The sequence below is a fragment of the Pteronotus mesoamericanus genome, unplaced genomic scaffold, assembly GCF_021234165.1.
Source record: "Pteronotus mesoamericanus isolate MK-2021 breed Mesoamerican mustached bat unplaced genomic scaffold, CSHL_Meso_final contig_130, whole genome shotgun sequence".
Taxonomy (NCBI): Eukaryota; Metazoa; Chordata; class Mammalia; order Chiroptera; family Mormoopidae; genus Pteronotus; species Pteronotus mesoamericanus.
Genome location: NW_026555060.1, coordinates 14,584,510 through 14,610,516, shown reverse-complemented (window position 1 = coordinate 14,610,516; position 26,007 = coordinate 14,584,510). Strand labels below are relative to the sequence as shown.

At 36.2% G+C, this 26,007-nt stretch overlaps 1 protein-coding gene across 1 annotated transcript in view; it reads left to right on the top strand.

Moving 5' to 3' along the window:
- Nucleotides 1-26,007, top strand: part of GPR158 (G protein-coupled receptor 158) — a 353,177-nt gene that overhangs the window by 162,387 nt on the left and 164,783 nt on the right. The window contains exon 3 of the mRNA XM_054592528.1: nt 23,381-23,483. Within this exon, the coding sequence (XP_054448503.1) occupies nt 23,381-23,483 (103 nt within the window). The remainder of the gene's footprint in view (nt 1-23,380; nt 23,484-26,007) is intronic.

Below are 26,007 nucleotides of genomic sequence, written 5' to 3'. Positions count from 1 at the left end.
ACAAATGCAATACACCAGCACAACTACCACTCAGCCCAAGGAAAAAAATATTACCAATACTCCAGAAGTCCTCCTTGTTACCCCTACCCATCACCTCCTTCTCACTTTCCTGCAAATTAACAAATACCATTTTCCAACTCTACATATTATTGTATTTCCCTGTTTTTAAACATTATTTAAGTAGAATAATGCAACATATATAACTAATTTTGCTCAACACTGTTTGAAAGATTGAAAGGTTTATCCATGTTGTTGCATATAGCATTAGTTTATTTATTTTCATTGTTGTATGGTATTCTATTATTATAAGTAGAACATAATTTAATTTCCCATTGTATTTTAGATGAACATTCAGCTTTTTAACAGTTTGGACTTTTGCAAACAGTGTAGCTATTTTTGCATGTCTGTTGTAAAATGCTTGAATATCTTTCAATTGGATATTTACCTAGGATTTAAATTTTTGGATAATAGGCTATGCTATTTTTAAATTTAGTAAATGCCAAATTTCTTTCCAAAGATATTGTATCCATTTATATGTCTGCCAACATTATGTGAGTGTCCTACTTATTCCATATCCTAACAATTAGATTGTCATTTTTTTAATTTTTAGCCATTTTGGTGGCTATGTATTGGTTATTTTAAATTTGCTCTTCTCTGATGACTAATGAGGTTAGAAACTTTTTATATGTTTATTAACCATTGTGACATTCTATTAAAACGTTTGCCCAGTTTTACATTGTAATATTTATCTTAGCCTTTCTAATGTATAAAAGCTGTTTTATATTTGAGATATGAACTCTTTTCTTTTTTAATTATGTGAGTTAAAATATCTTATCCTTTTGGCAACTTGACTTTTTACTTTATAAATTGTATCTATTGATCAAAAGTTGTTTTTAATTTAGTTCTTTATATTTAATATACCGCCAAATTGTGAAGATGTTCTGTGCTATATAGATTCTAGAATCTTGTTTTATGTTTTATATTTTAGATCTACAATCAAGCCAGAATTTATTTTATTTATGCTAGGAAGTAGGAGGAAATTTCATATTATCTGTATAAATGGCCATGGGACCCAGAACCATTTTTGGAAAAGACTGTTTTTCCCCTGCCGCTCTGCAGACTGTTTTTCCCCTGCCGCTCTGCAGATCTACCTTTATCATAATCATGTGTTCTTGAATTTGTTTCTATACTTACTATTTTGTATCATTGTTCAATTATTTTTGACTTGTGTAATACCATGCTGTGTTGCAGCCTGTCTAGGTTGAACAGGTCCGCTTGGGGCTCAGGTAGGTGGAAGAAGATGCATGGAGCCTTGGGGATGCTTGACATGCCGTTGTTCCGGAGTCACACAGGCACAAGCCTGGTGTGGGGAAATCACACAGGCCACAAAGCCTGTGGCCGCGCCGCACGCAGACCATGAACCCGTGTGGAAGGAGTCACACAGGCCACAAACCCATGTCCAAGTCTGTGCCCTGACTCCCCACCTCGTCCAAAGCTCCTATCCCTTAAATACTAGCCCCAAACAAAGCAGGCAACAGACCACAAAGGTGAAGGAACTATCATGCGCTGCGCATGTGAGCCTACTCAAGGCTACCGGGCAGTTTATCGCACCCGGGGCTCAAGGCCCTGGGACCCAGGCTCAACACTGTGGGAACACTGCTTTATCAGACTCCTCCAAGGTTCTGAGGAGCTGCTCCTTCCGGTTACCCACGCATCTGGGTGACGGAGCCAGACTGCCTCCACGTACCCTACCCATGTCGTTATTACTGTTGTTTTACAAAAAGTCTTGGTACCCTGTAGAGTAATTCTTGGAATTTTGTTGTTCTTTAATTTCTTTTGCTATTCACATTTTTTTGAATATTCCATATTTTTGCATTTCCACATAAAATTTGGAATCAGATTGTCAATTTGGAAGTGTATTATATCCATAGATCAATTTGTGGAGGTTGGACATCTTGACAACAGTCTGTCAATCATAAACATGGGTATATCCTTTTTAAAAAAAATTTAAGATTTTATTTTATTTTTTAGAGAGGGGAAGAGAGGGAGAAAGAGAAAGAGAAATATCAATGTGTAGTTGCCTCTCATGCAATCCCTGCACTGGGGACCTGGCCCGCAATCCAGGCATGTACCCTAACTGGGAATCATACCGGTGACACTTTGCTTCGCCGTTTGGCACTCAATCCATTGAGCCACACCAGCCAGGCCCTTTTATTTGTTTATATTGTCTTTAATTTCTCTCAATAAGGGGTAAGCATTTTCTGCATGAAGAGGTCTCTCATTCATCTTTCATTTATTTATTTTGAAACTATATTTTTAGATAGACACATTCAGATTGTGATATATTTGAGAGATTGACATCTTTATTATTATGAATGTTCATTTTCATCTCTGGTAATGATTCTTGCCTGATACTAGTATGGTTATACAAGCTTTCTATACTATGTTTTCATGGTGTATTCTTTTCCTATGTACAAAAGCCCCATCTGTATTCCTTAATATCTTACTGTATTTTGTTGTGTGTGCCTGTTTTTTTTTGTATAAGGTATGTTAAGTCAAGTTTTGGGGGGGATTTTTTTAGTTTATTTTTCAATTACAGTTGACATGCAACATTATTTTATATACGGGTGTACAGTATAGTGATTAGACAATTATGTAATTTATGAAGTGTTCCTCTGATTTTCCAAGCACCACTTGGCACCACGCAAAGTTATTACAATATTATTGATTATAATCCCTATGCTGTACTTCACATCCCCATGACTATTCTGTAACTATCAATTTGTACTTCTTAATCCCATCACATTTTTTTACCTAGCATCTCATCCCCTCTTCCATCTGGCAACTATCAGTTTGTTTTCTGCGTCTATGAATCTGTTACTGTCTTTGTTCATTTGTTTTTTTCTTCAGATTTATATGTGATTATATGGTATTTGTCTTTCTCTTATTGATTTATTTCACTTAGCATAATATTTTCTACCTCCAACAATATTTCTGTGAAGGAAAGATTTCATACTTTTGTACTTTTTTTCTTAACCATGGAAGATTCCAAAACCTATTTATTTACTTGAAGAGAACAATTTCAAAAGATCACTACATACAGCTGCAAAAGCCAATTCAACAAAATTATGAGTCTCAGATTAGAACTGTTCCTACTTTTTAAAGGAAATTTTAGATTTGGCATGGTGAATGCTTTTTCTCAGACAGAAAATAGTAAGCAAATATGTTAGTAAAACCAGAAATGAATCATGCCATAAGAAATTTCTATCTCTTGAAAAAAGGAGAGCATTGACCATAAAGTTTCCAAATTATTATCCTTTTTGGTCCAAAATGATCCTGCTGTTGACTTCCCCAGCCCCAGATGGAGCTAAAATGATCTTTGTAAGACAAGCAATTTTTTTAATCATTTTCTACTAGGCCTTTTGTAGCTTCTGGCAAAAAGTAACTAAATAGCAGGTATACTCACCATGTTCTATTTTTGAAAATCATTTTAAGAATTTCTGTCTTTCTCTCATTCTAATCTAATGAATAAAAAGCATGACAAGATTTTCATTTTTCCCTTTTTATTGCTTTTATTGGGGTGACAGTCGTTATCAAAATTATGAATGTTTCTGTTGTCACCTGTACACTATAGTGTGTGTCTCCATCACCACCATTTATCTCCCCTACACTTTCCCCCACATGCCCTCCCCGACCCTCCAGAAATCACTGCTCTGTTGTCAGAGCCCATTAAGTTTTTTCTCTCATCCATCGCCATTTATCCACACATACCCTCCTCAGCTCCCCATACTCAGGCCTCCAACCCCATCAGCCTGCTCTCTATGAGTCTGTCTCTATTTTGCTTTGGGTAGTATGGATATTTCAACATAATTTTAATTATTTTTATTTATGCTTCCATTTATATCTTCAATTTCTTTCTTCAGGGTCTCATAATTTTCTGAGAACAGAGCTTTCACATCCTTGGTTCAATTTATTCCTAGGTATTTTTTGATGCAATTATGAGCTAAATTGTTTTCTTAATTTCTCTTTGATAGTTCATTACTGGTGTATAGAAATGGAACCAATTTCTATAATATTTTACATTTATTTTGTATCTTGCTACTTAATTCATTCATCAGCTCTAGTAGTTTTTTGGTTGAATTTTTAGGATTCTTTATAATATGTCATCTGCGAATAATGACAATTTTACTTCCTTTCCAATTTGAGTGTCTTTTACTTCATTTTCATGCCCAATTTCTGTGGCTAGACTTCCAATACAATGTTAAATAAAAGTGGTGAAAGTGGATATTTCTTAGCCCTGACCTTGAAAAATCAGCTGACAGTCTTGTCGGAGTTCCCTTGTAGGTAACTATCTTTTCCATGCTACTTTTAAGGTTCTCCCATTGTCCTAAACTTTTGCCATTTTAATTATGATGTGCCTTGATGTTGGCCTATTTGGGTTTATCTGGTTTGGGACTCTGCCTGTACTTGTGTCTTTATCCTTCACAAAATTAGGGAACTTTTTGGTCTTTATTTCTTCAGGTAGGTTTTCAATTCCTTGCTCCCTCTGTTCTCCTTCTGGTATTTCTATTTTGTGGATGTTGTTATGATACATGTTGTCTCAGAGATTCCTTAAACTTTCCTGATTTTTTGCATTTTTTTTTTGTTTTTACTCTTCTGATTGGGTGTTTTCTGCTACCTCATCTTCCAAATTGCTGATTGATCCTCTTCTTTATCTACCTACCGCATTATAAGAAAATACTACCAAAAATTATATGCCAACAAATTGGACAATTTGGAGGAACTAGATAAGTTCCTAGAAACATATGGACTTCTCAGGCTGAATCAAGAAGCAGAAAATCTGAACAGACAAATTATGTCCAAAAAAACAATCAAAAATAAAAAAATTTCCAACAAACCAAAGTCCTGGTCCAGATGGCATCACAAGTGTATTTTACCAAGCATTAAAAAAATTAACACCTACACTTCAGGTTATTCCAAAATATTCAAGAGGAGTGAAGGCTCCCAAACTCATTCTAAATGGCCAGAATTATCCTGATTCTAAAACCAGACAAAGACATTACAAAAAAAAAATTATATGCCAATGTCCCTGATGAATATAGATGCAAAATTCTTTAATATTAGCAAACTGAATTCAACACATTAAAAAGATCGTACATCATGATCAAACGGAACTTATACCAGGGATGCAAGGTGGTTCAATATTTGCAAAGGAATTTATGTGATACTTCACATGAACAAATTGAAGGATAAAAAATTATATGATCATATGAGTAGGTACAGAAAAGCATCTGACAAAATCCAACACGCCAAGGGGGAATAAAGGGAACATATTTCAACATAATAAAGGCCTTGTATGATAAACTCACAATTAACATCATACTCAAAGGAGAAAAACTAAAAGCCTAATGCAGATTAAGATTTGCTATTGAAGGTTTGCTATTGAAGGGGAGGGTTTATCACAGAAAAAGCGGTGCCTGTCAGACAGGTGAGCAGATGGCCCTTGTCCAGAAGCCTAACAAGTCCCTTTTTCCCCTGTGTGTTTTTGGCACCCCAATAGCTTGATTGGAATTTCTCGAGAGGTGTGTGTGTGTGAAATTTTTATTTATTTTTTAAATTACATTTTATTCATTATGCTATTACATTTGTCCCAATTACTGCATAACCCACCTTTCACTGCCCATTTTTCACAAAGCTGCTTCCATCAGCGAACCACTCTTCGTCAGGGTTTTCTAAGGGTTGGTCTAGCAAGTCAGTTCTACTGGAATAGGTAAGATTAATAATCTCTGAGCAGGAATAGATTAAGTCTGGAGATGATTTTATAGGCATTAATATGGCTAGATTTTAGTATTCCAGATTTTTACAGTTACTTCAGGATTGTTCAGAAGAAAGTCCTGATAATCTGTTAGCCAGAGATGCACTTTCATTTCAAGTACTTCCTATACTGGATGTGGAGTTAAGACCTCTAACTTTTGCCCAAGAGTTAACTTAGCAGCTTCCTCTCTTAGCATGACTGTGGCTGCAACTGCTCTTAGACACAGAGGCCACCTGGTTGCTACAGTGTCTGGCTTTAGAGAAATATGCAACAGGTCAAGGTTCATTTCCTATGAATTATACTAAGACCCCTAAGGCTTGTCCCTGCTTCTCTGCAATATACAAAGAGAAAGGCTTAAGTTAGGGATGCCTTGGGCCAGGGCCTTGACTGTGGCCATCTTGATTTTATTAAAAACTTGATCATGTTCCTTTCCCCATATAATGGGTTCAGTATCTGATCCCTTAGTAGCTTCATATAAAGGTTTTATAATTAGTCCATGCTTGGGGTCCAAATTCTACAATATCCAGCCATTCCTAAGAAACAGTGGAGTCATTGTTTGGTAGCAGATGGTGTTAGCTCAGTGATTGTTTTTGTCTTTCTTGTGACAGTTCTCTAGATCCTGCAGTTAGAAATATCCTAAATATAAGTTTACTTTCTGTCTGGTAATTTGGGCCTTTTTCTTAGAGTCTCAATATCCCTCATCCCCAAGGAAGGTCAGAGTTTGGATAGTATTACAATCTGAGGCTTCCTTAAAGGGGCTGCATACTAGCATATCATCAACATATTGTAAGACAGCTGCCCCTTGTAATTTTAATTCCCTTAAGATATTTTTCTAATGCTCTTATGAACAGGTGAGGGTTATCTCTAAACCCTTATGGTAGTACCATCCAGATATATTGCTGATGGATCATTGTTTATTTGGTCTGTCCACTCAAATACAAACAGGTATTAGGAATCCGGATGGACAGGGATACAAAAGAAGGCATCATTTAATTCTACAACTACATACCACTGAGTATATAGTCTGGTACTTGAGTGAGTATGGTGTAAGCACTGGCTACAAGAGGATGGAAGGGAACAACAGACTCATTAACTAGTCTTAAATCGTGCACCAATCTCTACAGCCCTGTCGGTTTAATAACAGGAGGATTGGAGTATTGCAGGGGGATTAATAAAGTACTAGCAGCCTGTGTGTTACAAATTTCTCTATGATAAGCTGCAGACCCCCTAGGTCTGTCTTTCATTTGATAGGATACTTTTTCTTTCTTATTTTAGAGAGGGAAAGAGAGGGAGAAAGAAACAAACATCAATGTGTGGTTGCCTCTCACACAACCCCTACTGGGAACCTGCCTACAACCCAGGCATGTGCCCTACACTGGGAATCAAACCGACAACCCTTTTTGGTTCCCAGGCCGGCACTCAATCCTCTGAGCCACATCAGCTAGGGATGATAGGATACTTCTTACGGGGATAGGCTGTCCCAGGCTTTAAGCAAATTTGAACTGGGTGGGCAGTCTTGGCTTTTCCAGGAACTCCAGAGTCCCAAACTAGAGGACCTACTTTCTGTAAAATTTGTTCTGGGATGTTATTTTCTAATTTTCTTTTATTGGCTAACATAATTTTAAAGATCTTAACTGGGACCTCCTGAAACTTCAAAATGGTTCTAATCTGGCCAAGAGGTCTTGTCCTAGCAACCGCGTAGTACACGGCAGAGTAATTAGGAAAGAATGTTTTTAAAATTTGGCTTTCAAATTGACAGGCAGTATGTAGTAACAAGAGAGATTTTCCTTCAATCCCCATAATATTAATTGAACTAGATGAGAGAGGTCTACTATAAGAATTGAGGACAGAGTAAGTGGCCCCAGTGTCAACAAGAAAGTTAATTTTCTTACCTACTACATCAAGGGTTACCCAGGGTTCCTTGTGAGAGATCGAAATGCTGGTATAGGCTGTGGCCAGTCTGTACCCTGGAAATCCTCAAGTCCTGACATGGCCTTAAGTAATGACCGCTTTCCCGTCTGGGAATGCGGGCAATCTTCCTTCCAGTGCCAGGGATCAGGGTTTGTACCTTTTCACATGGGACATGGCCCTGGGGGTGGCCTCATACAATCCCTTGCCCAGTGTCTAGGGTGTTTACACTTAAAGCATGTTCAATCTTTTTGCCCTCGAAGTTTTTGTGGCTCTCCCGGGTTACCTTGAGGTGGCTGGACATTGCCAATGGCGCTGCTAACAGCCAGCACTATTAATTTGTAAGATGGCCTGCCTTCCCTCCCCCTTTTTCCTACACTGGATCTGTACTTCCCTTTTCTCAAGGTCTCATTTGTTAGAAATCAAAAAGGCAGGGTCTATTAGTTGGGCCATAGGCGTTTGTGGACCCATTTATAATTTCTGAAGCTTTCTATGAATATCAGGTGCTGACTCGCTAATGAAATGCTACTTCATTAATTCTTGATCTTCCGGAGAGAATGGATCTAGAATTGTATATTTCCTGAATGCCTCAACTGGCCTGTTACGGAAGAGAGAAGGATTCTCTTTCTTTCCTTGTGCTATTTCTCTGATCTTGCCATAATTTACAAGCACTGTTTCATCCCAGCTAATAAACTAAATCATGGTGTTCCTGTTTCTGTTTCTGTTTCCTCCCTGAGAATCATGCTCTTGATCAGGGACTGTTTGAGCTGCTGGTCCTACATCATTAGGATTTTGAGCAAGTAATTGGTCTGCATGTTTGTGGGCCTCTTCCCAAATTTGTTGCTCTTCTGGAGAGCAACAGGTGGTCAGGGTTATATAAGGTCTCTCCAGGACATATGAAAGGCAAGGGTTAAGGTTTAGAAGTTACTGGTAAAGCATGTAGGATCCTTGGAGAAGTTTTCTAGTCTATCTTTGTACTGATGCAGGTCAGTTATTGAAAAGGGTATATGGACCCAAATAGGGCCTTCTCTGCCTGCTGTTTCCCTTAGGGGCAGGAAGGTAGGAGCAGTGGGGAGATATGAGGCTCTACTCCAAGGATGCCCTGTTGGACTGGGTTTCTTTTCAGCTACTAATTTTGGATATATTGGAGAGTAGGATGAAGGAGAGGTTAATTCCTCTGAGGTGGGACCTACTCTGGGGCCTACTTAGTTCCCCCTGAGAGACAGGTGGGGAACTTAGAGAAGGGCCAACTAGGAATTCATGTTGACCCGTATAGGGGCTGCCTCCCTCGGCCCAGAACAGAGGGCTATATTTTAATACAGTGCCATGAAGGCTTGCACATAGGGAACTTCTGACCATTGGCCTAACCTTTTACAAAACAGGTTTAATTGGAGTATGGTGTCATAATTTTCAAGCCAATCTTCCCCATTTCCTAGTTTATATTCAGGCCAAGCTATATTGCAAAAGAAAATTAACCTCTCCTTCTTTAGATTTTTCAGGGTGAAATTTTTTTGAGTTTCTAAGAATGCATCCCAACGAGGATTCTGAGAGGACAGAGGGCGTATTCCCATCTTGCCCCTGGCATACTTGAGGAAGAAAAAGCAGAAATTCCTGGCTCCCTACAGGCGTCTTTCATTGTTTGCCAAAGGAGTTACCTAGTGGGTTATAGGGTGTCCCCAGTTATCCACTGTTCTAGTGGGTTACAGGGCGTCCCCCATTATCCCACCATTCTAAACTACCAGGCATCTCTGGCAAAACTGGAGAAACTGAGAGAGAAAACAAACTGGAGTTGCCATGGACTAATGGTACTCTCTCCTGATATCTAATTCAGAGACTTTGGTAAGAAAATCAGCTTCTGCTAGTTTCCTTTGCTCATGACTTGGGCTAGTTTCCTCTGCTATGTGATTAACTTGGGCTAGTTTAAAGTGGGCTAGTTTCTTTTGCTCTTCATAACTTGGGCTAGTTTCCTAGTAGCTGATTAACTTGGGAATTGATTCTTTACGTTGGACTCCTCCAGGGAGTTGTAGGGAGAGGACTGTAATTGGTTACCTTGGGCTCATTTTCTCTTCTCCTCCTCATAATTGCTTAATTCAAACTACCATAGTTTCCTCTGAATTGATTAACTTGAACTAGTTTCCTCTGCTCCTCTGCTTCTCATAGTTCATTCACTTGAAATAGTTTCCTCTGCTTAACTTGAACTATTCCTCTGCTATTAACTCACCTCCTCATAATTGATTCCTCTGCATAGGAGAAAGAAGCATTCTAGTTTATTAATTTTACAAACCTAAACTGGGTTGGGAAGGACTTCAAAAGTATTTTAAAGGGCTCACCTTCCTTGACCTACATACAGCAAATGCAGTAAACACTTACAGCGAAAAGGTGCAAAATAGAGAGGCCATGGGTGAAGCAAGTTTTAGGAGAAACATGGCTTGGGAAGAAGGGAGGTGCACCCAGCAACCTTTTCTGAGAGTTACAATAGTCCTGAATAGAAAGCCGTGGGGAAAGGGCAATGTTATGTTTTACACAGTGGATATTGTTACATGGATATCGTTACATGGACATTGTCTTATGCCTGGTCGGGAGGTAGTTTCTAACACTGATCCACACCTAGGTAACCCTCACCCTGGAGTCTTTTAATGTCGCAGGCACCCTACTGGCTTTTAACTGCCTTACCCATGCCCACACAAAAGCGGCAAACTCTCTTTAAGGAGCGAAAGCATAAAGGAGACAGAGAGAATGAGAGTCTCCTCCGACCACCAGGAAGGGTGGAAGCAGTTGTCTTACCTCTCCAGCGTTTTCACAGACGTTCTCATGGCTGGCTCACCAAACTGGTGCAGGTGGAGAAGGGGTCCAGGCTCTTGGCGGCTGTGAACAAAGATTTGGACTGACCACACAGATATTGTAAAGCAAAGCAAGCAGGAAATAATTATTAAGGAAAGTACACTTCCCAAAACACGGGAACAGGCCATCTCTGGCCAAGGAATAGCTCTTTTTCATTGATGAGTTACCAGCTTTATAGGGTTTTTACTTAAGTGTCTACACATGTGATTTCCCACCATCCTCCTTGATTGCCCACTCGGGGAGGAAATCACAATGCTAATTATTATCAGGCATCACAAGGTGCTTCTCAGAAATCAGGATGCTGACCAATAACAGCTGCAGTGTCTCAGGATTTGCTATTTTATCTCCTGCCTCATTTCCAGCAAAAAAGTCCCTTTTTACTCTCTTGCAATCACTGTCCACCCATACCATTTCAAAGGTAATGGCTATCTTTATTTCTAACAGCCTACATTAGTTTGGTCTGTTTTGTTCTTTTCTAAAAATGTAAACATAGATCATAAAAAATGAATGGACTCAATATAATTATAAAATTGCTCTCTAATTATCACTGCAAAGACCATGTAACAATGATTGCAAAATTTTAAAGAAATAACTGTTAGAAATCAGATAGCCCACTCATGTTTCTATTTTTCTTTCCTTCCTTATTTTATTCACAAATATCATCTTATTATGTTTTCTCTATCCCATTATGTTTCTCTCTCTCTCATTTGGCATTAATCTAATATTTCTTCTTCTTCTTATTCCACTTTTCCCCCCTTCGCCTGTTATATACTATTTTCTATACTTTTAGTACTTATTCTATGGATTACAACATGCATCCTTAGCTTATTAAAAACTAGTATAGGTTATTCCTTTTACCTTTTTCAGACAAAATAAGATATCGGCACCTTTTAATTGCATGCACTTAATTCAAAGTGTAATAAAAGCCTGTAAGACATTATTCTTAGTATTACTGTCTTGTATAGTATATACTAATTGAGATTTACCCACATGTTTACTTTCCATTGCAGTTCATTCTATCTTGCATTTTTTGTGCGCTATCTGGCATAATTTGCCTTCCAATTGAAAATTCCTTTCACATTTCTCTTGTCATAGATCTGGTGAAGAGGAATTTTTTTGGGGTTTTGTTTGGCTTGAATCATCTTCAGTTCATTCACACTTGAAGGGATTTTTTTTTTTTTGAATACAGTTCTAGTGTTTTTGTTTATTCTTACTCCTTTAGCACTTTAATGTTGTCATTCCATTATTTTCTGGTTTCTATTATTCCTGTACTGAATATAGCTGTCAAACTTCTTGCTACTCATTTATAAATATGCTTGTTTTTTCTTCTGGATATTTTGAGATTTTTTTGGGGGGTGTGTTTGGTTGTGCAGTTAACTATGATGTATATTTATCCACTTTTGGGTATATAGCACTTCTTGAATTGGTAGCTAGATACCTTTCATCTAATATTACGTCTACCTTCTCCTATTATGTGACTCTAAGGATACATGTACATTATGTCTCTTCTCTATGTTCCATATGTCCCTTGTAGTTTTTTCTACATTTCCATTCATTTTCTTTTTCAAGCTTCCAACTGGATATTTTCTGTTAATCTATCTCCTAGTGGGCTTACTCTTTCTTTTCTGGTGTCCAATCCTGGTTTCATTAGTTCCAGGATATCTATTTTGTTCTTTTCCTAAAAAATGGATATTTGTTCACTTAGGGGGAAATTTTGTGTTATTGTCCTCTTCTTTCTTGCACTTGTTGGTTAGAGTTATTTAAAAATCTGTGTCAGTAACTTGAGTACCTGCTGATTGTGGATCTGTTTATAGTATCAGTTTTTTTTTCTTGGTGTGTTAACTAATTTAAGATTGTGTGCCAGACATTGTGTTGTTGTAATGGTTCTGGGTGCATTACTTTCTTGCAAAGAGGTTTTATTCTATCTCTGATGAGGAAACTGATAGAGACAGATCACATCGATCCAATCAATACTTGCGTTGTCTCAAAGATGAACAGTAGTCTATAAAAGGCTCAGACTACTCCTTATTCAATCTCACTTATAGGGAATAACATTCTAGAGGGCTCACTGAGAACCTTGGATGTTTATTAGAACCCTTCATCTTTGGAAGAGCCTAAACTCCAATTTAGAAGTTTAACATTGCGATAGTGTCAAAAACTCAACTAAGTTTCGCTTCAGTTTCTACTTTGCTTCTTTGACTTTTGCCTTAGACAGCTTAAGAAATCAAGAAAAAATTTTGAGGCTCAGTCTCATTTCTTTTTTTTTTTATTGTTTATGCTATTATGGTTGTTCTTGCTTTCTTCTCCCTTTTCCCACCTCCATCCAGACCCATTCTTTCCCTTCCCTCAGTCAATCCCCATATCATTGTCCATGTTCATGGGTCATACATAAATGTTCTTTGGTTAATCCCTTCACCATGTTTCAGCAGCTGTCAGTCTATTTCATGTATTCATGCTTTTGTTTCTATGTTGTTTGTTGGTTTATTGTGTTCATTAGATTCCACATATAAGCGAGATCATGTAGTACTGTCTTTCACTGACTGGCTTATTTCACTTAGCATAATTTCTCCAGGTCCATCCAGGCTATTGCAAAGGGTAAGGGTTCCTTCTTTTTTTACTGTTGCATAGTATCCCATTGTGTAAAAAATGTACAGCAGCTTTTTTATCCACTCATCTACTGAAGGGCACTTAGGTTGTTTCCAGATCTTGGCTATTATAAATAGTGCTGCTATGAACATAGGGATGCATATATTTTTTTGTATTGTTGTTTCAGGAATCTTAAGATATATTCCCAGAAAATCAAAAGGGAGTTCTATGTTTATTTTTTTGAGGATACTCCATATTGTTTTCCACAGGGGCTGCACCAGACTTCACTCCCATCAACGGTGCATTAGGGTTCCCTTATCTCCACATCCCTGCTGACACTTTTGTTTGTTGATTCATTGATGATATTCATTCTGACAGGTATGAAGTGATACAGGAGAATATTTTTGCCAATGACACATCTGATAATGGTTTAATCTCCAAAATGCACAAAGAATTAATACAACTCAACACTAGGAAGACAAACAATCCAATTAAAAGATGAGTGACCTGAATAGACACTTCTCCAAGGAAGACATACAGATGGCCCATAGACATATGAAAAAAAAATGCTCAACATAACTAGCCATCAGTGAGATTCAAATTAAAAACACAATGAGAAATCACCTCAGTCTCATTTCTTTGCACTTATGTTCTCTCATGGATTTTTATCTTTTAGGTTTGAGTATTTTTGCAGCCCCAAACTTGACTTTTTTTTTCTCTTCAAGCCTATGTGATTACCAAAATTTTGCTGCCTATTCCACTTCTTACCAGCTTCCATCTGTCTGGATTCTCAGTCTTCCCCTAGTACCTCATGTCATCAAATACTCAGTTTGATACTGAAATACAGAATGGAGGACTTCTATGCATTTCTCCCTTTCTTGGATTGTGACCCCTTAATTTGGCTCTATTGGCAATTTTCTTGTGCTTCCACATATGTGGGCCTGCCTGCCTGCTTTCCTTCCTTCCTTCCTTCTTTTCTTCCTTCCTTCCTTCCTTCCTCCCTCCCTCCCTTTTCTCCCTCCCTCCCTCCCTTCTGCTCTTCCATCTTTCCTTCCTTCCTTTAGTCAGCATTCATTTATTTTCTCCACATGTCCTTATTGTTTCCGGTGGGAACTTCAGCCTGCTACAAGGTAGTATGTCATAGCCAGAAACTAAAGTCAGTTTCCTTCCTTCTTTTCTGCCATCATTTCAGTAATATCTATTGAGTAGCTACTATATGCCAAGCACTGTACTAAGAGTTGTAGGTATTGATTGCAGTGAAGGAAATTGTGCCCACCATCGAACTTGAAAAATAGATTGTTACCAGTACCACAGAACTTCTCTATAGGCTCTTCCTTCATTCTATACTCATCTGCCACACCAAGAGGTAATCATTATCCTGAATTTTATGTTTATCACTTCTGTTCTTTATATTTTCATATATGTATACATGTGTATCCTTAAACAGTACTTTATGAAAGTTTTATGTTTTTGAATTTTATAGAATTGAAATCGTATTATATGTATCCTATTAATTTCTGTTCTTAGTACAACAGTATGTGTTTCAACAATTTATTCTAGAAAAATGTCTAAAGATGAACTTCTAAAAACACGAACATACATTAATGAAGCCGTTTAGCTGTGAACAGGGAAGAGCAACATATTACAGCCCTGACTTTGCTTTTATGGTTGTGGATTATAAATTCTCCAAGAATTAGACCGTGGTTTTGTTCCTCTTTGTTGCTGTAGCAGATAACATATGATGGGTTGGGGTTCAGTAAGCGGGAGCTTAATTAAGAAAAGAATAAAAAGGAAGTGCCCAGTGCTCATAAACTGTGACCACAAAAAGCATAGGGTGTCAAAAGTAGAGCATAGATGCATCACAGTGAATTGGAGGTTTAGTGAAGGACAGTGTTTCATTTTTAAAAAGTGTTGAACATATTAAGCACTTAGGTTATCAAGCATTTTGGGCTTTTTCTGTAAGGGAATCTGGAAAAGTGGGCTTGCTCAGTCAATGAGATATAGTCTAGACATTTCCCTTGTCAATTTCAAACCCCTACAAAGAACCCATCTTTCTCTGTATCAGGGTGAAGTTTGTAGGCTTGTAATGTGTCCACGTCAGATGCTGTGTTGTCATCTTTTTGCCCTGTTTTGTGAGAGCTGGCTCCACTGAATATAAAGAAACATTTCAAAAATTAATCATAAACACAATTTAATTTTTAATTTTAACGATATTATAAAAGAAAACATCCTTTCATTTCCCTTTCCTCAACTCCCCCACCTCCTACCTTTCTTCAGTCTATCATGCTTTTTAAACCAGGTTCTGGGAACTAATGAATAACAGAGGTACAATGTAGTTCTTTTTTCCCTCTGGTGAAATACATTATTTGTTATTCATGAGTTCTTGTTTTCCTGAAATATTTTTGATAAAATATGTGGGTGATGTGTACCCTATCACTGCTTGGAAGACTTTTCAATTTCCTCTGTTTGAAAGTTTTCCTTTTGTTTTAATAAAGTTCGAATAGTTTTGGAGAAGAGCCCCTGGATATTAGTGTAATTAACCTGTTTTAGTACCAAGTCCTCCAAAACCCACTCCCAAATTAACAGATTCAAAATTTCACTGTATTTCTTCTTAAGTTATGTAGGAAGACTAAAAGAAAGATAAAAAGTTTTGTCTTTTAAAAACCTAGCAGACCCAGTTACTACATCATCTTGGCAGTACGAAGCCTTTCATCTTTCTTTATGCCTCTGTGGTGTTGTCCTCTGCTTTTTGAATAAGGCTCAGTCAATTCAACACAGCAGGAAATCCTTTCTGCAATTAGGTAAGTTTTCTGTCAAAGCAGGGCGGGGCTGTGTGTTTCCAAAGAGAAAGATGTGAGGTCTGGGCTGCCTCGAAAGCCCCTGGTTCCTATTGCTATGCTGATGAGTTTAATTTGGGAATAAGCATCTCGTAACTGGCCTCATGATTCTCCTTAGACACGAAGGGGTTTGTGTTTTCAGGAGTTCAGGTAAACAAGAGATACTCCACTTGGACGCCCTCAAATGAAGATGCATTTTCTAAGATTTGAGCTGCGATCTCTGTGTTGGGAAGTGAGAGGCCCATTTTTAAAATTGTAATAGGTATAGGAGTTAAATGTGTTTCTTAAAATATATTCTATAAATACATTTTAAAAATAATAACTTTCATTTACTTGAACCTTAATGATGCAGCAAACTGATCCATTTGGAATATTGCCTGAAATGGAAAAATAAAGGTCTTGGACCAATAAAAATAGATTCCAAGTGACCAATGTAGCACCTGCTCCTGTATATACAATGCTACTGTAGTTTTACTTCATGGAGAGTAGTCATTACTCTCTTTGGAGCCAGACTACCTGAGCTGAACCCTAGCTCTGCCAGTTACTAGCCGTATGACTTTGGGCAAGTTACTTTAGCAGTCTGTACCTAAATTTTCTCATCTTCAATATGGAGATGATAGAATTATTATAGGATTAAATGTGTTAATTCTTTTACAGTTCTCTTTAAAAATGTATTAATTTTCAGAGAGAGAGAAGAAGGGAGAGAGAGAATATTCAGTTTGTTGTTTCACTTATTTATGCATTCATTGTTTGTGCCCTTATCAGAGATGGAACTTGCAACCTTAATGTATTGGGCAACGCTCTCATCAAACTGAACTCCCTGGCCAGGGCACAGCTTGTACAGTTCTTAGAACAGTGCTTGGCCTATATGAAACACTCAGTAAATATGAACTAGTTTTATTTTGTTGTTTCTTATCTCACATATTCTTGACTTGCTTTTTGGTGATGTAGTTTCCACATATACAAGGAATTATAACCATAAATTAAATGCGAAAATACACTTCTAGAAGGAAGTCCATATTTTATAACTAAAATATGACAATTAGTACCTCAAAATGAATAAGGGAAAAGAAAATAAAACATAAAAACTAAGCGTAAGAACTTAATACAGTGGTCTGGGCTATTTAGTGTATGAGAAATAGCCATAAACATTCAATAGCTCCAGAGGGCATTAGTGTGTTTCAGCGCTTTAACCTGTTGTTAAAAGTAATGATTGTGACTCTTAAAGAAAATGTTAAATTCTGTTTATGGTGTTCAGTTCAGAGAAGCCAGACAGTGTTTTATATTTTGGGCAGATTCCATAGCAGAGTTTTTTTAAAAAAGAAAAAAAAGTATTTAAATGTCAATTTTTAGGGCATTTTGAAGTACATGAATTTTGTTACATCTGCATTTTTTGCCTTCTCCTTTCAGTTCAAGTTAGGTTTTTTTTTTTTGTTTTGTTTTTTAAGAATTATATGGAAATGTTATTCTTGGGCACAAGCATTGTTTTCATCAAATGCCAAACAATATTCCCCTCTACCTATCTAATTTTCTCCATTCCAGGGCTCAGTAGAAGTACCTCCATACAAAATGCCCATGACTGTCAAGCTGACCAGGTTTTGTTCTGCAATTACATTTACCAGGGTGGACGTGAATTATATGTCATGCCAATTATATGTTGCAAATATAACTTGTATTGTTACAGGAAAATAGACTCAGACACGGTTCAGGGAACGGAGTAAGCCTTTATTCACGCACGAGGGCTCAGAGGAGGCAGTCTCCAAATTCTGAGCCCCGAAGTGGGGTTAGGCCGGGGTTTATAAGCCTTGGCGTTGGGCTGGAAAAGGATCAGAACGCCCCGGGCTGGGAGGGAGCGCGGAAGGAGATTGTAACGGTCAGCCCTTTGTCTGAAGGCTTATAGCAGCTGGTGGCGGTTCCTGGGCTAAGCAAATTTAGAGAAGCGAGAGCAGAGCTGGTTAATAGCATCGGGCTTTCTGGTTTTTGGTTTTTCTTCCCTCTACAGTATTGTTTATATATACGTCATTGAGGAAGAAGGATCATTTTACTCTAAACTCTTTCAAAATATTTTTAATCATGGTAAAAAATACATAACATAAAATTTAAAAGTTTTCAGGTTTGATATAGACTCATTTGCTCTTTTTTTTTTTTTGCTTTTGTAGCCTATACTTTTAGTAAGAAATGATTCCCAAATCCAATGTAATGAAGTATTTCCTCTGTGTTCTCTTCTAAGAATTTTATGGTTTTAGGCATTCTGCATAGGTTTTTATTCCATTTTGAGTTAACTTTTGTATATGATGTAAAGTATATCCAACTTCATTCTTTTGCATGTGGTTATCCAGTTTTCTAAATATCATTTTGAAGAGATTGTCCTTGCCCCCATTGCTTCGTCCTGGCATCCTTGCAAACATTTCACTTTCATATATAAGGGTTTATTTCTGGACTCTCTATTCTGTACCACTGGTCTATATCTCTGCCTTTATGCTAGCACCCCAGTTTTTTTTTATTACCATAGCTTTGTAATATGTTTGAAATTAGGAAGTGTGATACCTCCAATTTTGTCCTTTATAAAGATTGTTTTGACTATTTGGGGTTCTTAAGATTCCATATGAAGCATAAAGTGGTATTTTTCTATTTCTGCAAAGATTGCCATTGGGAATTTTTGGGGTTTTAATGAGGATTGACCTGGGTAGTAAGGGAATTTGTAACAATATTAAGTCTTCTAGTTCATGAACACAGATATCATTTCATTTATTTGTGTTTCACTTAATTCTTTCAGCAATGTTTAGTTGTTAATTTACAAGTCTTTCACTTCCTTGGTTGAGTTTATAAGTATTTTATTCCCTTTGAAGTTATTGTAAATGAAATTAAAAATAAATATTTCCTGGATTGCTTATTGTTAATGTATAGAGAAACTCAACAAGATTTTGTATCTTAGAACTCAGATGAATATACTTATTAGTTCTAACAGTTGTTTGTGTGTGTGTGTGTGTGTGTGAAATTTTTAGGATTTTCTGCATATAAGATTATGTCCTCTGCAAACAGAGATGACTGCTTTTTGCTTTTCTTTTTAGACCTTTTATATCTTTTTTTTCCTAATTGTTATGGTTAAGACTTCCAGTACTTTATTGAATAGAAGTGGGTGACAGTGGGAATCCTTGCCTTATTTCTGATCTTAGAGGAAAAACTTTCACCACAGAATATGGTGCTAGTTATAGGCTTTTCATATTTGGCCATTATGTTCTAGTAGTTTCCTTCTTCCTAGTTTTTTGAGGGTTTTTATTACGAAAGGGTACTGATTTTTTTTCAAATGTTTTTTATGCATTAATTAAAATGATCATGTAGTTTTGCCTTTCATTCTGTCGATGTAGAATACCACATTGATTGATCTTTGTATTATGAACCATCCTTGACTTCTTGAAATAAATCCCACTTAATTATGGTGTACATTTCCTTTAATATGCTGTTCAATTTAGCTTGTGAGTATTTTGTTGAAGCTTTTCATATTACTATTATTCAAGATTATTAGTCTGTAGTTTGCTTTTGTTTTTTCTTATAATATATTTGTCCGGTTTTGGTATTAGGGTAATGCTGGCCTTATAAAATGAGTTAGAAAATGTCCTCTCCAATTTTTTGGAAGAGCTTGAGGAATATTGGTACTAGTTTTTCTTTAAGTATTTGATTGAATTACACATTGAAGCTTTTCTCTGTAGGGAGGTTTGTGATTTAATCTCTTACTAGAAGGTCCTATAGGTCCTTTTATGTATTTTAGATTTTTTTGTTTTTTCATGATGCAGACTTGGTAAGTTGTATGTTTCTAGGAATCCATCCAATTTGTTCTAAACTCTTGACCACAATCTCTTCCCATCTGAATCTGGATTACTCCTTGGAACCTGACTTTGTGGGTTCCCAAGGGCTCTCCTTAGTAAAAATCTTTACTGATTGGCTCAGTAAGGTTCGTCAAAGAGGGCACCCAATATTGTGAGCAGCTGCCTTACTCACAGGGATACTATAATTTTTAATACAAGAAGCCCGTTGTTTATCAAAAGCTACAACAGAACAGCTACCCTCATGGAAGAAGTGCTGCTTTTTCTATTTCTGCCCTCTTGTACTTCTATAAAGTATAAAGTTTAAATCTTAACGATCTAAAATAAATATGTTGGATATCTAAAATAAACATCTTAAATGCATATTAAATTGGAGTAAAATTTTGAAGATTTTCTCCTGTATTAAGTGAGGATCTATGTTTATATTCTAAATTCCTGAGAAAAAAATTATGAAAAGCAGAACCTCTTCAAATACTCTAACATTTGTTGAGTAGCCACCGTACTTACACCATTCATATGGATATTTAAAAAAAACAAAAAACAAAAAAACTAGTTTGACCACTGAACTAATTGCCTCATATTAATCATGTATAAGTTTGGTTAGGAGGTGCCAGTTAGAATAGCTATGGAATGATGGTGGCAGTTTGGTGCAAAAAAAAAGTACGGAAAGCTGAATACAAACTTAAAATCATTAATAGAAAAATAATCCAAGATCACTTGAATACTCCAAAGCAAATGTATGTAAGCAATACTGCCCTAAGTTCCATGTAGGCCCTGTAGTTTGAGAATATGTATGGCAGGATGATGTTCTTCTACTGCATTTAACTGACTTTTTTTCCTTTACTTTTATAATATAAAATAATTTAAGGATATAATAAAGAGTTTGAAGTATCTAATAATTTATATCACTGTGTTTCCATAATAATTTTAGGAAGTCTTTTTTTAAGTTTAAGGGGCTTTATATTTGGCAATATTTATCTAATCAACTAGATTTTTAAAAATCTTCATTTTTCTTTCAACTCTAGAGTTAGCTTATAGCAAAAATATTATTACTTTAATAAGCTTTTAGATATACTTTAAACATTTAAAATTTTCAACTGAGCCACTGTTGCAGAGCTGAGTCATACTATCTGAGAATTAATGCTGTTTTAATGCATAGCTTTAACATCCAAATTACAGTGAGGCAAAATATTTGAAATGTACTATCGTATTCTTAGTATCTGAGATTTAGTTAACCTGGATTAGCCTTTGCTAGATTAATATTTAATAAATGCAAATCATGACAAATTCCACATGTTATGCTCATAGTAGCATATTCTCGTTAATGAAATGTTGATACTGCACTGAATTGCTCTTCTTGGTATTTTTTGCTTTTTCCTCTCTGCCTAACCTTTTAGCACTGAAGCCTCCTCAGCCTCACCTATTTCCTTCATTGCCTACAGGCATTCCCTCAGTGATGTCATCTTACCTGATCTTCTGGCTTTGTCTATCATATTTATATAAATAAATCCCAAATTACACAGACCAGATGTCTCTTCTAAACCCCATAATACTTTAGCAGACTGCTTATTTAATGTCTAGAATTAAATTTCAAATAGATGATTCATACTTAACATTTGCAAAACTGAATTGCTCTTTCTCTCAAATCTACTCTACCTGTAGCTCAGTGATGGCCACTCCATTGTTAAGATTGCTCAGGCCCAACCTGAAGGCTCATTCTTAATTTTTTTCTTCCTCTTGTACCCCATATTTAACCTTTTAGGACATCATGGTTACCTTTTTCAAACTGTACCTGCATCTGACTGAATGATTATGCACACAAATATAAAATAATTAAGGCTTAAAGAAGAGAACAGCTCACCTTCACAGAACTAGTAAGAGATAAAGTCAGAATTCAAATCTGTATTTTCTGACAGACCACAAATAATAGACTCTTTCCACAATACTAGTGTTTCTCCAAAGTGAATGTTATAATCGCCTTTTTATTTATGTATTCAATAGTTCAGAAATATGATTTGACTGGTTGTATAACTGGATATTTATGAATAGTATGTGTTATTTTAATTAGGTTCTGTAGAAATTTTCTAAGCATATAATGGTTATTTCATAAATACTTGCAAACACAATTGAATTGACTAGTCTTTATCTGCCCTCGTATTTTGCTCTGACCATGTTTCCAATAGCAGGATATAAGTGTGTATAAGATGAAAAAAAGAGGGGATATTAGTGAAATAAATATTCAAGAAGGCCTTTTAAAAAGCTCTTTTTCAAAAATTTTATTGCTATATTGCTGTGTACTTAGAACATATATTAGCTCTTACTATTTATATATAAATACTTTCCTATTTGCTGGAGTTTTCGTGATGTGTAATGTTGATCTCAATACTAATCATTTAAACTTAGATTGCAGAATTATTATTTAAATTATTTATTTTATTTATTTTGTTTTTATTTAATCCTTATTATATTTTTTCCATTACCATTTAGTTCCCTTATATTCTCCTCCTCCCAGCAAACATCACACTGTTGTTCATGTCCATGAGTCCTTTTTCATTTTTGCTCAATTCCTCCACCCTCTAACTCTGAAGGGCTTTGTACCAGAGGGATACTTTATAACTAAAATCTCCTAGATTCCAAGCTCCTTTAATAGATTATAATGGCAAAAAGAAAACAAATTTCAGTGTTCATATGGTTCTTGAAACACCCCCCCATTTTTTTCCCTGATGTGCTACTTGTATTTTAGTGGAAGTTATTTGTGTTTATGCATTATAATTCAATATAGCACAAATGAAGTATGTTAAGTTGAATTTTGCTGAAGTTGATTGATATTCTTGAAAGAAGCCAAGTTTAAGCCTTTGGGAGATGTTCATTATGTCTGTTAATGTAATATATTTGGAAAGCTGATCATTGTTTTTCTTCTTTTTATGTACATGTAGAATAGATTTTACAGATCTATTTTTAGATCTGTAAACAGATTTTAGGTAAGGAGCACTTGGGATCACTAATTCATCTTTTTTTCCCCTCTTCTAAATTTGCATTATAATTTTTTCTTTTGTTATTCTATTAACTTGTGTTATCATGTTCCAAGGATGAAATTTGATGAGTATTTAATCCATAAAAGAAACTTCACATTATCAAATTCTATATATCTGTTCATCTACTTGCCTATCTACCTTTGTTCTGATAAAAAATATTTAGCATTGAATCATTTTCAAAATATTCTTATAGCCTTTGAAGGTAAATAGCTCTTAAAGCAGTAAGATGATATGTGAGGCACTGAAAAAAAAAAAAAACTGTGTCTAGCAATTACTCCCTATGACGACTGAATGAGTTCAAAATGTATGGTAACTGCAGCTGTAATGTCATATATTTAGAAAGGAAATTTAATTTGCTACTTTTAAAAAAATGTATGTTGGCAAACAAACAAAATAAAAATTCAAAAAAAGACATATTTTGTTTCTAGAATATGTGTTAGTTCTGTTACCATTTACAATGATGAATATCTATGGATCTTTATACTATGCAATAAACTCAGATCAACTAATATTACTGTCTTTTCTTTTTTATAGTGTATGCCAATTAAAGGCCTTGGATTTGTGCTTGGAGCCTATCAGTGCATTTGCAAAGCAGGATTCTATCATCCTCGAGTCTTCTCAGTGAACAAGTTTCAGAGTAAGTGCTCTTTGCTTTTGTGCATATATCTGAATGCACATAATATCTACCATTATTAATTATTCATATTTTCTTTTAACCTTGTTGGAGTTATATGATTAAATTCCCTCTGGGTTGGCAATCTTTCATCACCTAAGGGGTTTTTGCTTTGGTTTGTCATCTATGATACTCTGGAGTACCACAAAAATACAGGAGTGGGCAAAATTGTGAGTATGCAAAAGAGTTAATAAAGCTATTTTAATAATCATAACCTGGATATCTTCTTCCATACAAACAACTTGAAACCTATTTTTACCTACCTCTGTATGTTTATCTTTGGTGTATTTTAGTTTTCAGTACATATGTAAGGTCTGAAAAATTCTGTCGTTACTCAGTAAGACCAATTGGGGTTCTGTATTGAAAGCTGTTGCTGCAGAAAGTTTCTAAAACTAATTTTTCTAGTTTGTTTACTTTATTTATCAACTTGCATATATATTAGTGCTCTATGCTACATAAAGAATTACCACAAGATTAACAGCGTAAAGCAACACAAATGTATTATCACAGTTTTTATTGGTTAGCCTTCCAGTCAGGCATTAGCCTGGCCCTGTGCTCAGGGTCTCACCAGGCCAACACCGAGGTGTCATCTCGGATGTGATGTGATCTGAAGCACCGGATCTTCTCCCAAGCTCATTCAGTCATTGGCAAAACTCAATTCCTTGCAACTGTATGCCTCAGGTCCCCATTTTCTTACTAGACATCAGTTTGGGCTTATTCTCAGTTCCTGAAAGTCCTCAAGCTCTAGCCATGTGATTCTCACAACATAGCAGTTTACTTCTTTAAGGCTAGCAAGAGACTCTCTCTAGTTTGCTCAGATGGAGTCTTACATGACAATGGAATCATGAGAGTGACGTATAATATAACCTAATCAAAAAGAGACTATCCTATTATATTTATGTTCAAAAGGAGGTGATTGTACAGGGTGTATTCCCCAGAAACAAAATGTGGTTATCTGAGTATTTTATTCCTACTTCAGAAAATGTCAGTTTTACAATTTGCTTCTAGCCAGCTATTGGTTATAAATAACTAAGAGGAAGGAGATAGTGATAAAAGGGGGTGGTTTCATGGGAAGTTAAAAGTTTAGGGTTGCTAAAAGTGAGGTACAGTTATTTTTTTGATGGCGATCCATAAGTCCATCTTCTTATTGTCTGTATAGGAATTTGCCTCTCTACTAGATATAGTTTAAAGGGTATATTGATATTGAGACCCGAGTGTCTTATTTTGATAGACATTTATAGGGTTTTTTTTTTTCTCTTGAAAAACACTATTCTTGGTCTTGAGATTGTTTGCATTCAACTTTTAAGTTCTGGAGGTGAGTAAAATTTTGTTCTTTCCTTAGTTATATAATTAGAATACAGCTGATGTTGAGTGATAGTTGTTCTAGGCATGATCCTAAGATGGCTTTCAAGATTCTGCTCCCATACACGCTATACAATCCCTCCTTGTAAGTGTGGGTGGGGCCTGTGAATGCAGTGGGCAGTCACTGTCTTGTTTAGGCTCTATTGTATAGCAAAGGTGATGGTATAGTTACTCTAGTGATTATGTTGTATTAACTAAGACTCCTTCCCACAGTAGCAGAGTGTAGAGACATTCTAGTGCTGTCTTTGAAGAAGTAAACTATCTTGTGGTGAGAAGGTCACATGGCTAGGACCTGAGGGTGGCCATTAAGAGTTAAGAGCTAAATGCAGCCAGCAAGATAACAGGTATCTCAGTTCTGCAACTGCAAGGAACTACATTCTTCCCAGCCTGAACACTTGGAAAAGGACTTTGAGTTCCAGATGAGAATATGGCTTGGCCAAAACCTTGATTTTTAGTCTAGAGAGACCCTGAGCAGAGAATCCATTTTCACTGTGCCAAGACTTCTGATCAACAGAAACTGGGAAATAATAAATAGGCACTTATTTGTTATTATAGTAATAAATTACTGAATCTCCAGTAATTTATTATACAATAATAGAAAACTAATTCAATAGCTATCATGATAACATGCTTTTAGGATGGATATGCTTTTTCCTTGTGTGTGTGTGTGTGTGTGTGTGTGTGTGTGTGTGTGTGTGTGTATAGCAAACCATGGCAATTCCAGAGCTACTTTGGCATTTTTCACATTTATGGTCCAGACATAACATATGATTCAACACTGAAGGATTAAGGAAATAGGTTTTAGCTTATGTTCTGTGAAGGTATTTTGTAACTGGTTTACCCACATTTGTTCTCAGCTCCCACTGTGTGACTGAAATAAAACATCTAAATATTGTAGAACCAGAGAATGACTATATCATTTGCTTATAACACCCCCAGGAGAAACTAGTTAACCTTTAACAATTTATCTTTATTTAATTTGCACACTCCTACTTTCTTCCTTATTTTAAAGCCAGTGTTTTTCACTGGACCTACTCTCTCTAAGAAAAGGCTGCTTGTCTGCATAAGTCTAACTGTTATGCTATACACATTGCAGCCATGGTAAAAAGACCACAGTTTACAGAAG